Source organism: Giraffa tippelskirchi, chromosome 4, assembly GCF_054371585.1.
Source record: "Giraffa tippelskirchi isolate mGirTip1 chromosome 4, T2T-mGirTip1v1.2.pri, whole genome shotgun sequence".
In the NCBI taxonomy this organism is placed as follows: domain Eukaryota; kingdom Metazoa; phylum Chordata; class Mammalia; order Artiodactyla; family Giraffidae; genus Giraffa; species Giraffa tippelskirchi.
The window spans coordinates 4216708-4236764 of record NC_137278.1 but is presented as its reverse complement, the minus strand read 5'-3'; the positions used below and the strand labels follow the sequence as shown (position 1 = coordinate 4236764).

Sequence of the window (20057 nt, the reverse complement as noted above, 5' to 3'; positions counted from 1 at the left end):
GATCAAGACCCCATGGCCTGGTCCCCACCCCTTCTCTGATCTCATCTCTGCATTTCTCCAACTTGCTGACTTCACTCAGTGCACTGGCTTCCTTGTCCCAGGGGTGCACGTGACAGCCCTCCCACCCCAGACATCTGCGCTGGCCGTCCTCTCTGCTTGGACCTCTCTTCCAACAGGGCTTCCTTCCCGGCCAGGCTGCCTAAAATCATGACACCCGATGGCATCCCTCTCCCCTCCCAGTAGTCTTCATCCCTCTTTCTGGCTCTGTTTTCCTCCTTAGCAGTTATCACTACTTAATATATTTTTTACTTTGGGTTTTTCTCCTCCTTCTGGAGTAGAAAGCTTCATGAAGGCAGGGAATTTTGTTGTTTTGTTCCTGGCTATTTCTGGAACAATGCCTGGTATGTGGTAGGCACTCACTAAATTTTTTAAATTTATTTTCAATAGAAACAGGATTTTGCTACATATAACTATCTTAATAACTTGCCGATTCTCTTACCAAAATGTTGTGGTTATTTTCTATATCAGTGCATAGATCCCATTCTTAACAGCCATAGAGTTTCCCATTGTATGGATATTCCATTATTTCCTCTCTTGTTGACTGATACTCGGATTTTTTCCAGTCTTTATTGTGTACCTATACTTTTTACTAATTTAACTGTTCAGACTTATGTTTCGGGGAGCCTAGGAATAGTAGTGGTCTTGTAACAACAGCAACCGGCCCCTCTTGGTGCTGCCAGTGTGCCAGGCATGATGCTCAGCAGCACACACATCTCAAGCCACATGTCAGACACAGATGAGGAAACTGGGGCCTGGGGACGTTCAGTAATTTGTCCACAGTCATGCAGGCGCTTAGTGGCAGAGCTGAGAACCTGGCCTTCTGGCTCCAGAGTTTTCATGTGTAACCTCTGTCCACTGTTGTTTCTTGAATGGCTTCTTCCACAAAAATCATTTTCATTTTTGCTGATTGACGTAACTCTCAGTGAGAATGGGTGCTTGCTCTCACTCAGGTATAGTCTTTCTTCCTGTGCACCCAGGTCTTTATTCAAGGTAAACCAACTAGGAACTCTTTCCCCCACCTCCCTTCTTTGTGTGCTTTACTCCGTATTGCTCTTCCTAAATCCTGTTAGCTTTCAGAAAATCTTCCCTGCAGAACCCAGCAGCTCTCTCTGACCTCCCATTGCTCCCATCTTCCCTTACTTGCCAGGTCCTCGCTGATGCCCAGTGAAGGGTCATTGGATGGATTGAATCTCTGAGCATTTGTTTATGGCCCTTATTTTTTTGTACCATTAATTTTATCTTCTATATCTTTCAAGTTTTCACCACTGTGCCATTAGTCGTAAACATTGTGCTTATACCTAATCTAAAAATCACTAACAATAATTTCTGATATAATACATAGTTGATTTTTTTTAATGTATGAAGAATTCACGGTACAGTCGGCTATAGACAGACTACATACTTTCCCAGGGCTGCAGTGACTGTCTGGATTAGAAGTCCTGTATCTCTTGGCTTAGCCTGACACAGGCACTTCCCCTTTACTAAGTGTGCGGTGGGTCTGGCCAGCTGTCCTGTGCAGAGGGATACATGGTTGCCATGAATTTGTCAACCATTTTTGCCCTTTACTTAGTTAACTCATTTTAGAATAATTGTCCGTGGTGAGTTAACCCTCAACGCTGTGCTGCTTTCCACTGTTGGTAGCACTGATGATACCATCTGTCTGCTTTCAGGTGCTTTTTAACCTACCAGTCCTGCCAGAGTTTGATATACAGAAGGTGTTTGCTCCATGACAGCATTGCTCGCCATCCAATTCCAGAAGGTGGGTGCTCCCCTGGCCATGGCAGGGTGAGGTTGAGCACACTGCACATGCTGGTGCCTCAGAGGCACCCCCTCCCCCCACTTTGGTCTTTGGTCATCGGGGACAGTGAGCAAGCTCGTACCCACAACTGATGAACACATGACCACTGAAACCATCAACATACGTATAGCATTATACTATGTGAGTGAGTAGGGCTGCAGTTTGCTGTTCTGTCACTGCAAATTATTTATTCAAAAAATGTCAAGAGTTTGTTTTAGATGGCATATATAGATTATATTTGAATGAAAACTCTGCAGCTGGTAACATAGATAAAGACAGCCTTGCTGAAACAGGACATGCACTTGGAGGCATCCTTCTAGTAGCCACGGTGGGGCTGTTTTTCTGTTTCATCAATGTTCTCTTTCCTAATAGCCCTAGTGACAAAGTACACATTCCTGAATCAACTGTTGGAATAAGATCATAGACATGAGCCAGGAATTGATGCTTTAAATAGTCACATGAATGTCAGTTTATAACCTGAGGTTCATTAATATCACACTAACCGAATGAGCTTACTAGACACCATGCACACGGCAGTATACACTTTAGGGGTGATGTGTGGTCTCAAATTAACATTTTATACAGAATGTTCTGTGTAAAACCACACAGCCTTCTTGATTTTTGCTCTAAATGGGCTGAAGCCCTCTAATTCTGAGAAGTGGATGTGTTGGCATGTTGTGTTTTGTTTTAACTCTTTATTTTGGAAAATGCAATCCTAAAAGTAGAGAAAAAGAGGATGAGAAACTCTTATGTACCTGTCATTCAACTTCAGAAATCACCAGCTCATAATCTTTTGTTTCGTCTGTAGTCTTCCTCCTCCTCTCTCCTCTGACTGCATTATTTTGAAACAAATTTTGGGGACTTTTAAACACTTGTTTCAATTAAGAATTGGTTTATAGTTTAGACAGGAAATCGGGAAAGATGGGAACAAACTCAAAAACAAGCACACCTGCCAGTTGACTTTGCACTGAGCCACATACAGCTCCTGGGGAGAATGGGAATCGCTGAGCTCTGGAGAGTACTCACCAGTAGGCAGAGCATTTCACAGGCCAGGGAGTTCTGTGAAAGGAGGAGAAAGTGTTGGCACAGTGTTTTCAGAGTAAGTTTTAACATTAACCATGTATGAGAAACACTCATTCGTTATCCTTATTTTCCTGTTTCATCACACATTTAACTCTGGGAACCACAGATTTAGTGCGGCCTCGTCTGGAATGTTACAGTGAGGACCTCTGTGCAGGGTCGCAGTGGGGCCAGAATACCCACATCTGCACACTGTGGTCGGCCCAGGGCATGTCCCATTTGACTGCCTTCTCTGAAGTGTGCGCTCACTACCACTTGTCTCCCTTTGGCAGACCCTGACTGGATCAAGAGGTTACTGCAGAGCCCCTGCCCTTTCTGCGACTCTCCTGTCTTCTGAGTGTCCACGGTGGGAAGACAGAGAGTGTCATCCAGCCCGAAGAGCTGGCCTGGCCTCCACAAGTGGAAAGGTGCCCTTGTGACGGTCAGTAAGCCTGGGAACTCCCTGCTGAAGTGTGCCCTCCATCTCCAGGAACTACAGGATATTTGCAAAGTGACTGTGTGCAGAGACCTTAAGCCATTTTAAGATGAACGTTAGCCCCTACTCCTTAGCACTTATTTTTCAAGTGTTGAAGTGTCTTGGCTGAAGCAGTTTGAATACAGCTGCCCTGTTATTTCTTAACAGAGTGACCTCTTCTAGGGAGTATGGGTAAGGGCCTCGCTGGGCCGAATTGGCTTTGATCCTGGCCCAGGTCTGGAACTGTCTCGTGGCTCCAGGAGGCTTTAGTTACAGGTACATGGCACATGGTGTCCAGCAGACACTCAAATGTCTAAAACCATCTGTGGGCCTGATATTTTGTTCTCAACAAATAGCTGCAGATCTGCATCCCGCCAGTTTTTTTCGTGCATATTGAAAACATTTTCTTAAAACTATATATTTTTAAGGGGTTAAAGCCAAGACTGAAGTTAGTTTTAATGTGTCGGAAGATCAGGTGACTCTCCTAGTTGTGACTTATTTTTTAATGATCTCTCCCATGTCATCAGTTCTGCCCCAAGTCCTCCATGTGTATGAGGGTGTCATAGTATTTCTGTTCACCTGCGTCACACCTCTCTTCAGACTTAACTGTGATGACCAGGTGAGATGTTTGTACATAGAGGAAAAAGAATATTTTCTCCTAGTATTAAAATCCTTACTGTTTTTCATGTTGACATGTCCAGATGTCTCATTTCTATCCCAAGTCTGTCTAGAGACTTCCAGAGAGAGCTGGACAGCTCAGAATGTGGACCCTTGAGCCTTGGTGCTATGGTGTATGTGGCTGGGTCGACCAGAGCCTGGGAATGCCTTCTCTCTGCAAAGATCCTTGATATTTATAACACAGGTATTTTTCTGTGGGCTCTTAAGAGATGTTAGATGTTAATTGGTCTTAAAACCTAAAATCAAAAATAGACATTCTAGAACTACAGGGTTCTTGGATTTTTAAATAAGTATCTGAGGGGTTGGTGCTAATTAACAGGACTGTAATGCCCGCACCTTGAAATGGTGCATATTTCTAAGAAGTTGAATAGGAAATACAAAATGTGAAATTTAACTCATACTCAGACTTCTTCCTGCTTTCATTTTTGTATCCTTAGTGAAAGACTTTTGCCCCCACCGACCTGTTTTTGTTCAGTCTCTCGCTCATGTCTGACTCTTTGCGACCCCACAGACTGCAGCCCGCCAGGCTCCTCTGTCCTCCACTGTCTCCCAGAGGCGACTCACTGAGAAACACTTGTTCTTCGGAGAGGGTGTAACACAAGCACCGCTCCCTCCCGTGTGTCTCCCTCCTAGTATCTTCCCCCTCTGTCCACACGTATTGGAGATGAGCCTTTATGAGGCGCTTCCAAACAGTCTGCTTGGAAGTGTCTTTTGTCTCCCAAATGTTTGTCTTCTGTGTTTAATTCTGTATTTCTGCTGCTGTTTCATTCTGCTGGCATCTTCTGCTTGTCTTTCTTATTTTGGTGGTAATTTCAAGAGGAGTGATTGTCCACACTTCAGGGTCCACCATGTTCAATTGATTGTCAAGAGAAAGAGAGCTAGGCAGCACTAAGATCATGAAGAGCACAACCCAGAAGGTTGTAGCCGTTACAGCAAACACGACAGTGAACACTGAGGTCCTGTCACGGCGTTACTGTGGTTTGTACAGTCGTGTGCTTGCTTGCACGCATGCCCAGTCACTTCTGTTGTGTCCGACTCTGCGACCCCAGGGAAGCCCCATAGCATGCTTAGTTTCACTTATTTTTTTGGTCCTTGGACTGCAAGATCAAACCAGCCAATCTTAAATCAATCCTGAATATTCATTAGAAGGACTGATGCTGAAGTTCCAATACTTCGGCCACTTGATGTGAAGAGCTGACTCATTAGAAAAGACCCTGATGCTGGGAAAGATTGAAGGCAGGAGAAGGGGACAACAGAGGACAAGATGGTCGGATGGGATCACTGACTCAATGGACATGAGTTTGAGCACGCTCCGGGAGATGGTGAAGGACAGGGAAGCCTAGTGTGCTGCAATCCGTGGGGTCCCAAAGAGTCGGACACGACCGAGGGACTGAGCAACAACAACAAATCAGAGTTAGTACTTGTTTTGTTCTTATTGGGGAACTTTGTGGTGCTGCCATTTAAAACGTATATTAAGTTTTTATTGAAATCTGTTTTGCATTTGAGGGGAAATTTTGACTCCTAGGAGTGAACTTAAAAAGGGTAGCCTGAGTTATTTTGTATATCTGTAGGGGTAAACTTGGCAACTATTGTACTGGAACGTGGCTTCTCTGTACCGGGGCTCTGCCCAATGGCATTCTTAAGACTCTGAAGCCCAGCTAACACCTGCCTCAGCCTAAACTTCTACACACTGAGTCAGGAGCCCTGCCCTGCTCCCTCACCCCTTCCCTCTTCCATGGGGGTTAGCCCATTGACCTGTGAGGGTAAGAGGTGACTGTATATGAGGACTGAGCAGTGAAGCCCTGGGAGAGTGGGCGGGACGTTGAGAGTCTTCAGACTGCTGTCTCTCCTGTTTACACGTGCCATACGCTCTCTTCCTTCCTGAAATGTCCCTGGCCTGAGGGGTGTATTTCAGGTTAATTTCAGCGGTCACTGCTCTATAGGCATGGATGGGATGGCAGGGATGCCGCTGCTCTGTGTGACGGTGCACAAGCAAAGGTCCTCCACGACTGCACCTTTTAAGCCAGGGCAGCACTGCATTTTGGGACCCTGATATCTCCACCTGGTCACATCTTCCCTGCCTAAGGTTAATTTGTTCCCATTATCCTAGATAAGAAATTGATAGCTTGTTAGGCTTGATATTCATTCTGAAATCTTCTGTGTCCACAACCCAGACTTCAAGCCATCTCTGCCTGCTATCATATCTGCCAAAACTACCAATTATTTTTCAGTGTCAGAAGTTATTAGAAGCACTGGCTAAGCTCGTGGTGGAGTGTGACATTTTTCTGTTTCTCCCTCTAGGAAGTTTTTGAGAATGTTAATGTTGGGCGTGGGGACTAAACCTGTTAGCAGCCGTTACCAGTTAATTAGGTTAAAAGAATGTCAAGGGGTAATAATTAAATATTAAAATATATTCTGTTGTAATTGTGATGGTGTCAGCTAAGATGCAGAAGAAATCAAGGCTCATGGGTCTTGTCGGGAAGAACACGGAGCTGCATTTATGGAGTCCCTACTCCCTGGGCAGCGCTGAACCGTGTCAGGCGAGTTGCCATAGCTCCCAGAGTGAAAGGAGGAGTTGCTGTCAGTGTCCGACTTCCACAAGTCCATCCGTCCCCTCTGCTCCTGACCTCTTGCTGCCTCCCTCCTCCTTCCAGGAGAGGCCCTCTCCATTTCCATCCCTTTGATTCTCAGCCTTAGGACACCCTCTGAGCTATTGGGTCTGATAGAAAATTAGGTTTATGATAAAATTTCTAAAAACTACATTCCTAGAAGGCCTCCCTTCCTATAAGAAACTATTAAACAGTAGTTTTTCTTGCTGAAGGTAATATAATAGTGTTAGCTGTTAAGAGCTCAATAAACTGTATCTGATTTTTTCCTCAAAGTCTCCCTGTTGGAGTGCCCAGCACCTCCAGACTGGATTCCAGGCAGAGAGGACTGCATTTCAGCTCCCTGCCACACCCACTCTGCTTCCCATGCCAGTTAGTTAGTCCTGACAAGCAGAAATTCAGGTTATATTCTAGGTCAGCAGGCCTCAAATTTTTAAGGAAAAGGTAGATTTTGCCCTTTTTTTTTTGTCACTTTAGAGATTGGACAGCACAGACAGCAAATAGCTGGATAGATAAATGCATTTCTTTACACTAGCCCGCCAAGGGCTGTGGAGCATGAACACCTCCGTGCACATCCCACCGCTCCCCATGTGGGTGGAGCTCGGCAGGGCTGGTCACCATACAGTGGCTTGAGCATCAAGCCTCCCCCTCAACACTGTTGGACTGTTAAAATGCCTCTAACAGAGCTTAAGTGAGGCAGCTGGAAGCAGAGTTTTGGGCCATGTCTCAAGTCTCATAGGTATTGAGCTTTGCACTGCTCTTTCTTGACCCTAAAAGAAGTTTTTGGAGCTAGATCTTCATGTCTGCTGTTCAAACTGATGTTAGGGCTTCCCTGGTGGTTCAGTCGGTAAAGAATCTGCCAGCAATGCGGGAGACCTGGGTTTGATCCCTGGGTTGGGAAGGTGCCCTGGAGGAGGGCATGGCAACCCACTCCAGTATTCTTGCCTGGAGAATCCCCATGGACAGAGGATCCTGGCGGGCTGCAGTCCATGGGGTCGCAAAGAGTCAGACATGACTGATTGACTAAGCACAGCACAGCACATATTGAATTAAGTCAGATTTGCAGAGTTGGTTCTAATGACCACTCACCACAGCATCGTGGTCCTGATATAGAGCTGGGTTTTTCAGAAGATGAAGACTAGTTTCCATGGCCCAGACGCACATCAGTGTCAGGACTGGCTGGCTGGCCTGAGTCTGGTAAGCAGAGTTCAGCCTCCCATCTGCATGTGTGGTGTTTTATGATGGCTGTTTCTGAAAACCTGCCATGGAATCAGTAAGTTTTAACAGGGAAGTGACTGTTTATATATAGATGTCCTGTAAAGAAGTTTAGTCCTTTTGGTACATGCATATTTAACATCCATTTCCCCCACCGCCACCACCTCATTGATTTGGTGATTCAGCTTTTCTTGTCTTGCAGTTTTTTTTAAGTTGTAACTATACTCCAGGGGAGAGACTTAATACAGGATCCGAGATCCTAGACAGTGAGCTTAATTAGCACAGTATTAGTGGCTTCCCTTCATGGCGTTCATTTGTTCATTCCAGGCTTGGGAGGTGCCGCAAAGCTGGGAATGATGGCACTTTCGTACTGATACGATGAAGTGAAGGTGCAAGCTCTCTAGTGGAAATACTGTTAATGAGTTGGCTGGAATTGAATTCAGAACTCTAAATCTTGTAATTTTTTTCCTAAGGTAAAAACTTGCTTATATCACTATCATGAGATCCTGTTAGTTTCATAAAAAGGTCCCATGGAGTGGTCTCATTGGATGGTGTAAGAGGTGGTGGCTTTGAAGCATTTTGTATTTTATCAGTTTGACATTTGGCTAATAGATTGGTGAGGTCAAGGGTGTTTTGTTTTTGGTACTAATGCAAAATTAAATGCAAAAATGAATTATGACTTTTTAAAGACCTTGACACAGATTTGTGAAAGGAAAGTGAGTATCAAACTTGTGTATACAGAAATAAGACTATAGGAAAATAAGTCTGTGTTGTGTATAGTGGTATATATTTTATGTTTATCCTATGCCTGTGCTATCTTTGTGCTTGGCTTCAAACTATGTGTTTGTTTACATGCAATATTTTTTGAAATAAAAAGAACAGGCATCCAAAATCTTGAGTTATAGAAAGGAGACCTTTTTTAATTCTTACCATCTGATTAGGTGGTGTGTTTTAGACTTTTAATGTGTAAGTAAAACAGCCTTGAGACTAAATAGCACATTTTGCTTGGAATACCCCCATCCAGAGGAATCCACTGCTTCTCTGCACTGTACATATGTACATAGTGTCCACGATTAGATTGTAAGCTCCTCGAGGGCAGGAACTGTCGTCTCGTCTTGGGAGTTCCTGCGGTGCCGAGTGTAAAGTGCCTTGCACAGCGTAGGTGCTGGTGACACAGAGAAGGAGTGAGTAGCTTCCTGCCACCTTTATGATGAAGCTTGGTTTACTTTCTCCACTGTGTTGAGAACTGCAAAGTACTAATGATGGGAAGAGGGCAAAATTCTTTCTTGGATTTCAGCTGGGTCTCCTGAGCTGAAGCAGACCATGCTGTCTCCTTGGCACTAGTTGTCTTCTTGCCCTGAAGATATATTAGCGTCCTGAGGTTTTATATGATAAAAGGGCAGAGGTCTCTGGGCAAAGTTTGAAGTGGGAAAGATTATAGAGAAAATGAAGTGGAAATTTTGGAGGGTGTTTGTCAAATGCAGTCCTGTGGGGCAATCTTACTTTAGTTATTACTAAAGGAAAGGATAGCAATTCTCTTTATCAGTTAGCTGGTTGGCCAATTTTCCAGTTAATGAAAGATCATTGGGTTTTTTTTTAACTTTTTCCCATTTTGGATTCCCCCCTCAATTGCTCTTTATGATTCTAGTACTTAGAGTCTATTAAAGTTGCTGTGAATATCCAGTGCTGTACATAATGGCAGTTTTGTAAATGTGAAATAACCTCAATTATGTTGTGTTTTGTATGCAGAGCCACTAGTATTGTTGTCTTGGCCACTTTTTTAAATTCAAAATAAATAAAAAATCAAGTTATTTGTATATCATGTGCATATTTTGTCAGGTTCACCAGTTTGTAGCAAGAGTTAGAAACCTTCTGCCCCACCCAGCACCAGCAAAGGTGCTGAGAGAAGAGAAGGGAAGGAATTGTGCCTCAGAGAAATGGCCATCAGCAGGGACCTCAGAAGCAATGCTGTGGTTTATTCTAGAACCACCTTCAGTGGTTTATTCTAGAACAAGTATGAGGAATGTAAGGGGAAATCAGACAGCTTCAGTAGACTGTTAGACCACATATAGTTAACATCAGTTGACTATTATCTGGTGAGCGTTTAAGTGAAGTGTTCATTACCAGGATTTCATCAACAATAAGCATGTGATTCAGACAAATTCTCCTGCTGAGAACAACCAGAAAAGCTAGATAAACACCAAACAGGAGAAAGAAAATGAATGCTGCTGCTAAGTCACTTCAGTCGTGTCCGACTCTGTGCGACCCCATAGACGGCAGCCCACCAGGCTCTGCCGTCCTGGGATTCTCCAGGCAAGAACACTGGAGTGGGTTGCCATTTCCTTCTCCAGTGCATGAAAGGGAAAAGTGAAAGTGAAGTCGCTCAGTCGTGTCCGACTCTTAGCGACTCCATGGACTGTAGCCCACCAGGCTCCTCTGTCCATGGGATTTTCCAGGCAAGAGTACTGGAGTGGGGTACCATTGCCTTCTCCGAAAATGAATAACACGCCTCAATATGTGGTAGTAAAACTGCTGAAAGATCAAAGACAAAAAAACTTTAAGCAAAAAAAAAAAAAAATTTCTCAAAGGAAAACAAGTTACCCTTAAAAAAAAAAGAAAAAAAAGTAGTAAGATTTAAAGATGACTTCTCATGGAAATAGTGAAAATGAGAAGGCAGTGAAAAGGTGCCTTTGGGGGTTGAGAGAGTAACTTCCAACCTCAAATTCGGCAGAAAAGTCAGAATGAAAAGTCAGACGTGTACAGACAAATAAGAATGGAAATTGAAAGCACCAAAGGAAATTCTAGAGTGGTGTCAGATGGAAGGCCAAGAGAAGAGCACTAGGAAGGGGAGGCGGGAGGGCAAAGCTGTGAATGTGTGAAGCAAACAGAACATCCTGAGGTTCTGAAACAAAACACACCTGCAAGTCAGAAGTGTTCGGTTCTGTAAGTCCTAGCCCTACCTAGGAGCAGGTATAACTAATCAATATTAGACTGGATAAGTTTTTTCTCTCAACACTTGAAGAAAAGCAAAGGGTCTATAATTAAGCTAATGGAGGAGGGAAACCAGAACATTTTAAAAAGAATTCCTTAGAAGAAATGGAGTAGCTGTCATAGTCAACAGGAGTCCTACATGCAGTACTTAGGTGCAGTCTCAAAAACGACAGAATGATCGTTTATTTCCAAGGCAAACCATCCAGTATCACAGTAATCCAAGTCTATGCCCCAACCATTAATGCCAAAGAAGCTGAAGTTGAATGGTTCTATGAAGACGTACAAGACCTTCTAGACCTAACACCAAAAAAGGATGTCCTTTTCATCATAGGGGACTGGAATGCAAAAGCAGGAAGTCAAGAGATACCTGGAGTAACAGGCAAGTGGAGTACAGAATGAAGCAGGACAAAGGCTCACAGAGTTTTGCCAAGAGAACACACTGGTCGTAGCAAACACCCTCTTCCAACAACACAAGAGAAGACTCTACACATGGACATCACCAGATGGGCAACAGTTAGAACTGGACATGGAACAGTGGACTGTTCCAGTTTGGGAAAGGAGTACGTCAAGGCTGTATATTGTCACCCTGCTTATTTAACTTATATGCAGAGCACATCACGAGGAATGCTGGCTGGATGAAGCACAAGCTGGAATTGAGGTTGCTTGGGAGAAATTTCAGTAACCTCAGATAAGCAGATGACACCACCCTTATGGTAGAAAGTGAAGAGAAACTAAAGAATCTCTTGATGAAGGTGAAAGAGGAGAGTGAAAAAGCTGACTATAAACATTCAAAAAATGAAGATCATGGCATCCGGTCCCATCACTTCATGGCAAATAGATGGGGAAACGACGGAAACAGAGACTTTATTTTCTTGACTCCAAAATCACTGAAGATGGTGATTAAAAGACACTTGCTCCTTGGAAGAAAAGCTATGACAAACCTAGACAGCATATTAAAAAACAGAGACTTTGCCAACAAAGGTCTGTCTAGTCAAAGCTATGGTTTTTCCAGTAGTCATGAATGGATGTGAAGAGTTGGACCATAAAGAAGGCTGAGTGCCAGAGAACTGATGCTTTTGAACTGTGGTGTTGGAGAAGACTCTTGAGAGTCCTTTGGACTCAAGGAGATCAAACCAGTCAATCCTAAAGGAAATCAACCCTGGATATTCATTGGAAGGACTGAGGCTGAAGCTGAAGCTCCAGTACTTTGGCCACCTGATATGAAGAGCTGACTCATTTGAAAAGACCCTGATGCTGGGAAAAGACTGAAGGTAGGAGAAGGGGACAACAGAGGATGAGATGGTTGGCATTCCCGATTGAATGGACGTGAGTTTGAGCAAGCTCCAGGAGATGGTGAGGGACAGGGAAGCCTGGCATGCTGCAGTCCTTGGGGTCACAAAGAGGTGGACGCTACTGAATGACTGAACAACAACAACAAAAGGCAAGAAAGGAGAAAAAATAAACAGAATAGACTGAAAATGAAAAGCAAATAAGATAATGGATTTACACTGAAATAGAGCAGTAATTACAGTGGTAATTAACACCAAATATAAATAAACCATCCAATCAAAGCAAGATTGTCAGACTGATTTTTTTAAGTGTTCAAAGTAATAAAATATAAAGATACAGGAACTTTTAAAGGATGGAAAACTATACCATGCAAACATTAATCAAAAGGTAGTTGATATTTCATTGGATTGGAAGACTCAGTATTGTCAGAATGACTATACTACCCAAGGCAGTCTACAGATTCAATGCAATCCCTATCAAATTACCAATGGCATTTTTCACAGAAGTAGAACAAAAAAAAATTCTTATTTGTATGGAAGCACAAAAGACTCCAAATAGCCAAAGCAACCTTGAGAAAGAAAAACAGCTGGAGGAATAAGGCTCCGTGACGTCAGACTATACTAAAAAAACTACAGTCATCAAAGTAGTATGGTACTGGCACAAAACCATAAATACAGATCAGTGGCACAGGATACAAAGCCCAGAGACAAACCCATGCACTTACGGCCAATAATATATGACAAAGGAGGCAAGAACATACAATGGAGAAAAGAATTTCTTTAATAAGTGGTGCTGGAAAAATTGGACAGCTACATATAAAAGAATGAAATCAGAACATTCTCTAAAACTACACACAAAAATAAACTCAAAATGGATTACAGACCTAAATGTAAGACCAGACACTATAAAACTCCTAGAGGGAAACAAAGGCAGAACACTGACATAAATCGCAGCAACACCTTTTTGGATCCATCTCCTAGAGTAATGGAAATAAGAACAAAACTGGACCTAATTAAACTTAAAAGCTTTTGCACAGCAAAGGAAACCATAAACAAATTGAAAAGACAACCTACAGAATGGGAGAAAATATCTGCAAATGATGTAACTGACAAGGAATTAATCTCCAAAACATAAAAACAAACACTCACACAGCTCAATATCAAAAAAAGAAAGAAAAGAAAAAACCCAAACCAAAACTAGGCAGAAGATTTAAATAGACATTTTTCCAAAGACATACAGATGGTCAAAAAGCACATAAAAAAATGTTCAACATCACTGACTATCGTTGTCCAGTCACTCAGTCATGTCCAACTCTTTGGGACCCCATGAACCACAGCATACCAAGCTTCCCTGTCCTTCACTATCTCCTGGAGTTTGCTCAAACTCATGTCCCTTGAGTCGGTGATGCCATCCAACCATCGCATCCTCTGTTGTCCCTGTCTCCTCCCACCTTCAGTCTTTCCCAGCATCAGGGTCTTTTCCAATGAGTCAGCTCTTCACATCAGGTGGCCAAAGTATTGGAGTTTCAGCTTCACTATCAGTCCTTGCAGTGAATATTCAGGGTTGATTTCCTTTAGGATTGACTGGTTTGATCTCCTTGCAGTCCAAGGGACTCTCAAGAGTTCTCAAAAACCGCAGTTTGAAAGCATCAATTCTTCAGCATTCAGCCTTCTTTATGGTCCAACTCTCACATCCATTCATGACTGCTGGAAAAACCATAGCTTTGACTTTACAGATCTTTGTCGGCAAAGTGATTTCTCTACTTTTTAATACATTGTCTGGGTTTGTCATAACTTTTCTTCCAAGGAACAAGTGTCTTTTAATTTCATTGCTGCAGTCACCATCCACACTGATTCTGGAGTCCAAGAAAATAAAACCTGTCACTGTTTCCATTTTTTCCCTATCAATTTGCCATGAAGTGATAGAACCAGATTCCATGCATTCCAACATTTTTTGAATGTTGAATTTTAAGCCAGCTTTTTCACTCTCTTTCACCCTCTTCAAGAGGCTCTTTAGTTTCTCTTCACTTTCTGCCATTAGAAAGAGCTGGTTCTAGTAATCCTCTTTAAATCCATTTTGAGTTTATTTTTGTGTATTGTGTTAGGGAATGTTCTAATTTCATTCTTTTACATGTAGCTGTCCGGTTTTCGCAGCACCACTTATTGAAGAGATTGTCTTTTCTCCATTGTATATTCTTGGCACTTTTGTCATAGATTGATTGACCATGTTTGTGTGGGTTTATCTCTGGACTATCTATCCTGTTCCATTGATCTGTATTTCTCTTTTTCTGTCAGTACCATGCTGTTTTGATGACTGTAGCTTTGTAGTATAGTCTGAAGTCAAGGAGCCTTATTCCTCCAGCTCTGTTTTTCTTTCTCACGATTGCTTTGTCTATTTGGGGTCTTTTGTATACTAATTCTCTTTTGTAAAGCTTGCTTTGGAGATTGTGCTGGCCACTACCCTAAAACAGCTCCAGCAAGGACATTATGTGGGCAGCCAAAGGGGTGGATGGTAGCAGAAACTGTGGATGCCTCTCACATATCCTCTTGACTCCCCTGAGTCCACTATTAGATGTGGTAGCAGTGTCAGCAGTACCTGACACCTCAACTCGAGCATTGGTTTCTCTTCTCTCCTGTCTGAGGGCTTCTCCTGGCACCCCCAGGGACTTACTTGGTTGCCAGATAGCAGTAGTCTTGGGGAGTCAACTCCCCTGAGGGCAAGTCTAAAGCAATGGGAAATGAAAAATGAGGGTTAGTCCCTGGGAGGGATGATTTCAAGGGGTTGTTCCCATGGTTTTTTGGAAAATCCTCCAGTGGGATGCACCCTGGTAACCTACAGCAGTATCCTGCCCATCAACCTAGACTTTATTGACCTCTCTCCCTTTCCTGTCTCCTATCCCTACATGTACTTCCTAGGACCACCTCCCAGTACCCAAGACCCTCCTTAAGGGTCCCAGGATCTGCTTTGGTGGGAACCCAAACAAGACAAAGCCAATCTTACAGACAAGCAAAAATTTAGGTGCAAAACTCCTAAACAAAGATTATCAAAATGGCTTCATTATATATATGATTAAATATATTTAATATATAATAAAAATAAAGAAGGCTGAGTGCCAGAGAATTGATGCTTTCTAATTGTGGTGTTAAGCTTGTCACTTGAGGGTGCTGAAGGGACACTGCAGAAGGAAGAGGTTTTCTGGGTCTGATGGATTTTGTCCTTCCTTCCTCCCTATCCTTCTCCTCCTCCTACTCAGCAGCTGTGACCACCACTGTAGAGGATCATCACTGCTGCTCTGCCCTGGAGAAGACTCTTGTGAATCCCTGGGACTGCAAGGAGATCAAACCGGTCAACCCTAAAGGAAATCAACCTTGAATATTCATTGGAAGGACTGATGTTGAAGCTGAAGCTCCAGTACTTTGGCCACCTGATCCAAAGAGCCAACTCCCTGGAAGAGACCCTAATGCTGGGAAAGATTGAGGGCAGGAAGAGAAGGGGACGACAGAGGATGAGATGGCTGGATGGCATCACCGACTCAATGGACATGGGTTTGAGCAAACTCTGGGAGATAGTGAAGGACAGGGGAGCCTGGCATGTTGCAGTTCATGGGGTCACAAAGAGACACGACTTAGCAACTCAACAACAAAAGCTATACTACATCACAACAAAAGTGGTTTACTCTAGAAATGAACCAGAAAGAACCAATCATTGCAGTTCACTACAGCAAATGAATAGAAGAGAAAAATCAGATCATCTCAAAAGATGGAAAAAAAAAATTGATGAAATTCAATAATAATGATTTTTTAAAAAATGACCATCTCGGCAATCTTGGAAAAGGAACATTTAACTTCCTAATTTAATAAAATATATCTAAAAAAACTCTTAAAACAAATGTTGTGCTTAATGGTAAAATATTGAGAACGCTACTGAGATCAGGAATGAGAAAAAAAAGAGACTTGCTATTAGCACTTCTATTCAATATTGTACTATAGGTCCTGGCCATTGCAATAAGGCAAGAAAGAGGTATAAAAATTGGAAAAAATAGACACCATATTCTCAGTTAATATGACTGGGGATGAAAAAAGTATAAAAGAACCCACTGGTAAATTTTCAGAATTAAGTGAGATTAGCAAGGTTTCTGGATACAAAAAGAACCCTCAAAAAAAAAAAAAAAGAAATGTGTATGACAGTTCTGTTCATAATATTCTAGAGCCTGGAAACAACACAAATGCCCATCAATAGGTAAATATATAAACAAAATGTAGACTCTCCACACAAAGGAATATTACACAGCAGTAAAAAGGAACAGATCAATGATACATGTGTGCCACTTTACTGAATGCTCAGCTCCAAACTCACCCTTCAGTGCCACCTCCGCTCTAATGGGCTCCCTCCTTCAGCGTTTCTCCGTTGCAATGAGCACGATGTTAAGCTTGTCAATAGAAGGCGCTGGAGGGACACTGCAGAAGGAAGGGGTTTCCTCGGTCTGCTGGACTTTGTCCTTCCTTTCCTCCCTCCCTGTCCGTCCTCCTCCTCCTCCTCAGCAGCTGTGACCATGACTGTGACTACAGAGGATCGTCGCTGCTGCCCTGCCCCAGTCTTTGCTAAGTGTCTCCAACCATGAGAGCAGCTGGCCTGTGGGTCCCAGATTTGATCAGGCTGGTAGGGTAACCAACTCATGCCAGTTTGTCCAAGACTGGCCCGGTTTTAACATTGAAAATCCCACAATGCCTTCAGACCCATGGAAACTGGGACGGTGATTCACCCTACAAACCATGCTCCTAAGAAATAAAGAACCAAACATGAACTAAAGAGCTTTTAAACTTTCAAGCCCAGGACTCGAAGGGCATCTCTGCAGTTAACAAGAAAGACCCCATCCTTGCCAGGATCGCAGCTGGCCCACGACCATGGCAAACGCTATCCTTGGCTGTGTTTCCACGTTCAGGTTCTGTTACCATCTCCTCCTTTCCCTGTCTTCTCCTTCAACAAGCCAAGGAAGTCAGGGGTGAGAGGGAGGCTATGACGGGGATGGTCCTCCAGCTGTGACTCTTTAACAAGAGACCATCAGGTCTGCCACCCAGGCCCCTGCTCAGGATGCTCACTGGGGACATGGACCATTGTTGGGAGAATGGGGTAATCGTTCAAGACAGAGGCCTGCAAGAGTCTCTTGGGATTTCAGGGGAGGCTGGGTGTCGGGGGAGCTCAATCTAGCCCCAGGTCTGAGTCTCTGATTCTCTCAGCTCTGCCCTTCTTTGCATTTCAGCTTCCTCGTCAGGCCAGTAGCAAGATACGTGCCAGATAACTGGAAAAACGTTCTCAAAGTGGTGCCCACGCCTGGCTGCACCCAAGGAGGCAAATGTCTTTCAAGCGGCCGGAGGCAGGCTCTGAGAAGCTCCAAGTTGCATGAACACCTCAGGTGATGCTAACGCACTTGTGAACTCACCTGCAGCCTCTCACGATGCTCCTCCACACACACCCACACACACCGCAGCTTCACGCTATCAGGTGACCCCCATCATTTCCAAAGCCAGGAACTTCCCCACCCCCACCGGCAGTCTGCATGAGTTCCCCTTGCTCCACATTCCTTCAACACTAGGAGCTGCCAGGTTGTTAAATTATTGTTAAATTGCCATCTGGGAGCGTGTGGCACTATCCCGGTACAGCGTGCACATCCCCGGTTACTAAAAAGGTGGAGCTTTTTTAATGTACTCAGTTGGCTGTTCATGTTTCCTTCTGTAAAATGTTCAATTATGCCTTGTTCATACTTCTCAGTCACACGTGCGTGTGAGCTGCCATTTAGGCCTATCTCAAATGCATTCAGCTTTTTAATTAACAAATAACATATATAACTAAGTGTATGGCTTAAGATTTGGGCATAACTACTATCCAGACTGATGAAAACTTGACGGCATCCAAAAGGTTCCTGGCACATGATCCTCCTGTCCTCCGGCAATGATCTGCTCAGAGGTCTTCGTTATTTCTGATTTCTGTCAGCAGTGATTCGTTATCTGTTCGTGAACTTCATCCACATCAAATCATAACATCAAGTCTTCCAGGCCTGGTTGTGAGATTCACTCACACTGGGGCCTTTATCAGGAGTTTGTTCCGTCGTCACAGATCATCTAACTGTGTAATATGCCACAACTGATAGACAGTATTGTTTCCAGTTTAGGGCTGATACAAACACAACTGCTGTTAACAAGTTTGTATACAGATGCACACATTTTTCTTGGCACCACTAGGAGAGGAATGCCAGATCGAGGGGCAGGCGCCCACGTGTACCGTGGGTAGATAACTGCTTCATGGTCTTCTGAATGGTTAAACCAGTGCTCCCGCCCCCCCAGTCCTGCAGGGGAGTTCCAGTGTCTCCGTCTTCGCCCCAACACTTTGTGATGACAGTCTCGTTAAAAACTGGCAGCGGGTGTGCAGGCAGCTCTCACTGGGACCCTCATCTGCATTTCTCCGATTACTAACAAGGCTAAGCATTTTCCATCTACTGTAGTTAACGGATCATTCATGTTTCCTTCTGTGAAATACCTGCTCCTGTCTGTCTCCACTTTCCTATTCTGGTTGCTTGTATTTGGGTAACACTGAGGCATTCTTTGTGTATCCTGGACAGCAATCCTGTCTAGTTAAATGCATTGCTGACCTTTCTTCCTCGGCTCTGTCTCTACCTGTGGGAACTCTGTGCTTTCCCTCCAGTCTCCTTGCAGAGATCATTTCCGCTGAAGCCCCGGGCCCCCAGGGGTCAGCTGATGCTGCCCAGGCTGCTCTGGGGTCAGCTCTCCCCTGTCTCTCTCGATTTGTGTTTTCTTATCATTTTTGGTATCTGTGTGTTTTTCACTTTTTCTTGCCAGCTCAGTCATCAGTTTAGGGTTTTTGCATACTTCACTCAGAATCTGTAGGGGCTTGTTTTAAGACGGGTCGCCAGAATATCTAATCTGCCATGTTGCCAAGGATGGGCGCCTCCACTTGCTTTTGAATTTTTGTGTTCCAGCCACAAGTTGGTGCATGCTCAGTCACTCATCCATGTCCGACTCTTTGTGACCCCACAGACTGCAGCCTCCCAGGCTCCTCTGTCCGTGGGAACACTGGTGTGGGGTGCCATTCCCTCCACCAGGGGAGCTTCCCGACCCAGGGATCGAACCCATGTCTCCTGCATCTCCTGCATTGGCAGGCGGGTTCTTTACCACTGAGCCACCAGGGAAGCCCCTCTAACTACCAGGATCCTCCACAGAAACCATGCAGTGATCCTCAGAGCTCGGGTCCACAGACACTGATCAACAATAGGATGTCTGCTAGAAAAACAGCCCCCCGGGTGCCACCCTGAACTTGCTGAATCAGAATCTCCAGGGATGGGGGCATTCCAGATGATTCTCACTTACTGAAGGAGTGCCTCTCCCACAAGTCTGCTGGAAAATTACAAAATTACATTCTTGAAAGTGGCTAAAATACCTACACGTAGAAGAATGAAGCTGGACTCCATCCTCAGGCCATACAGAAAAGTGAACTCACAGTGGACCATACACCTAAATGTGAGAGCTAGAACTGGGGAACTCCGAGAGGAGAAAATACAGGCGTACTTATGTTCTGGGTTATCAGGCAAAGTCTTCTTAGATGTGACACCAGAACCAGAAGTGACAAAAGGAAAATAAATTGGACTTCATCAAAATTTAAAACTTTCATGCTACAAACTATACTATTAAGAACGTGAAAATGTAGCCCACAGAATGGGAGACTATTTGCATATCACACGCCTGATAAGAAACTTGTCTTTAGATTTACATGAGCACTCAAAGCTCAATAATCAAAAGGTCAGAAACTCAATTTTTAAATGAGCAAAAGGCCTGTATAGACATTTCTCAAATGAAGACACACAAACGGCCAA

General features: G+C 43.8%; 1 protein-coding gene across 7 annotated transcripts in view; it reads left to right on the top strand.

Moving 5' to 3' along the window:
* GTF3C4 (general transcription factor IIIC subunit 4) overlaps window positions 1-17875 on the top strand; it is a 31425-nt gene extending 13550 nt beyond the window's left edge. For 4 of the 7 annotated variants that reach the window (XM_081590785.1, XM_081590788.1, XM_081590787.1 and 1 more), the window contains 2 exons: window positions 1731-1819; window positions 3211-4084. In XM_081590785.1, the coding sequence (XP_081446911.1) occupies window positions 1731-1819; window positions 3211-3275 (154 nt within the window). In that variant the 3' untranslated portion in view covers window positions 3276-4084. Of the gene's footprint in view, window positions 1-1730; window positions 1820-3210; window positions 4085-4114; window positions 4255-15428; window positions 16202-17432 lie in introns of those variants that run through there. The other 3 variants (XR_014082217.1, XR_014082219.1, XR_014082218.1) reach the window with 3 other exon arrangements.
* The last annotated feature ends 2182 nt before the right edge of the window (window positions 17876-20057 follow it).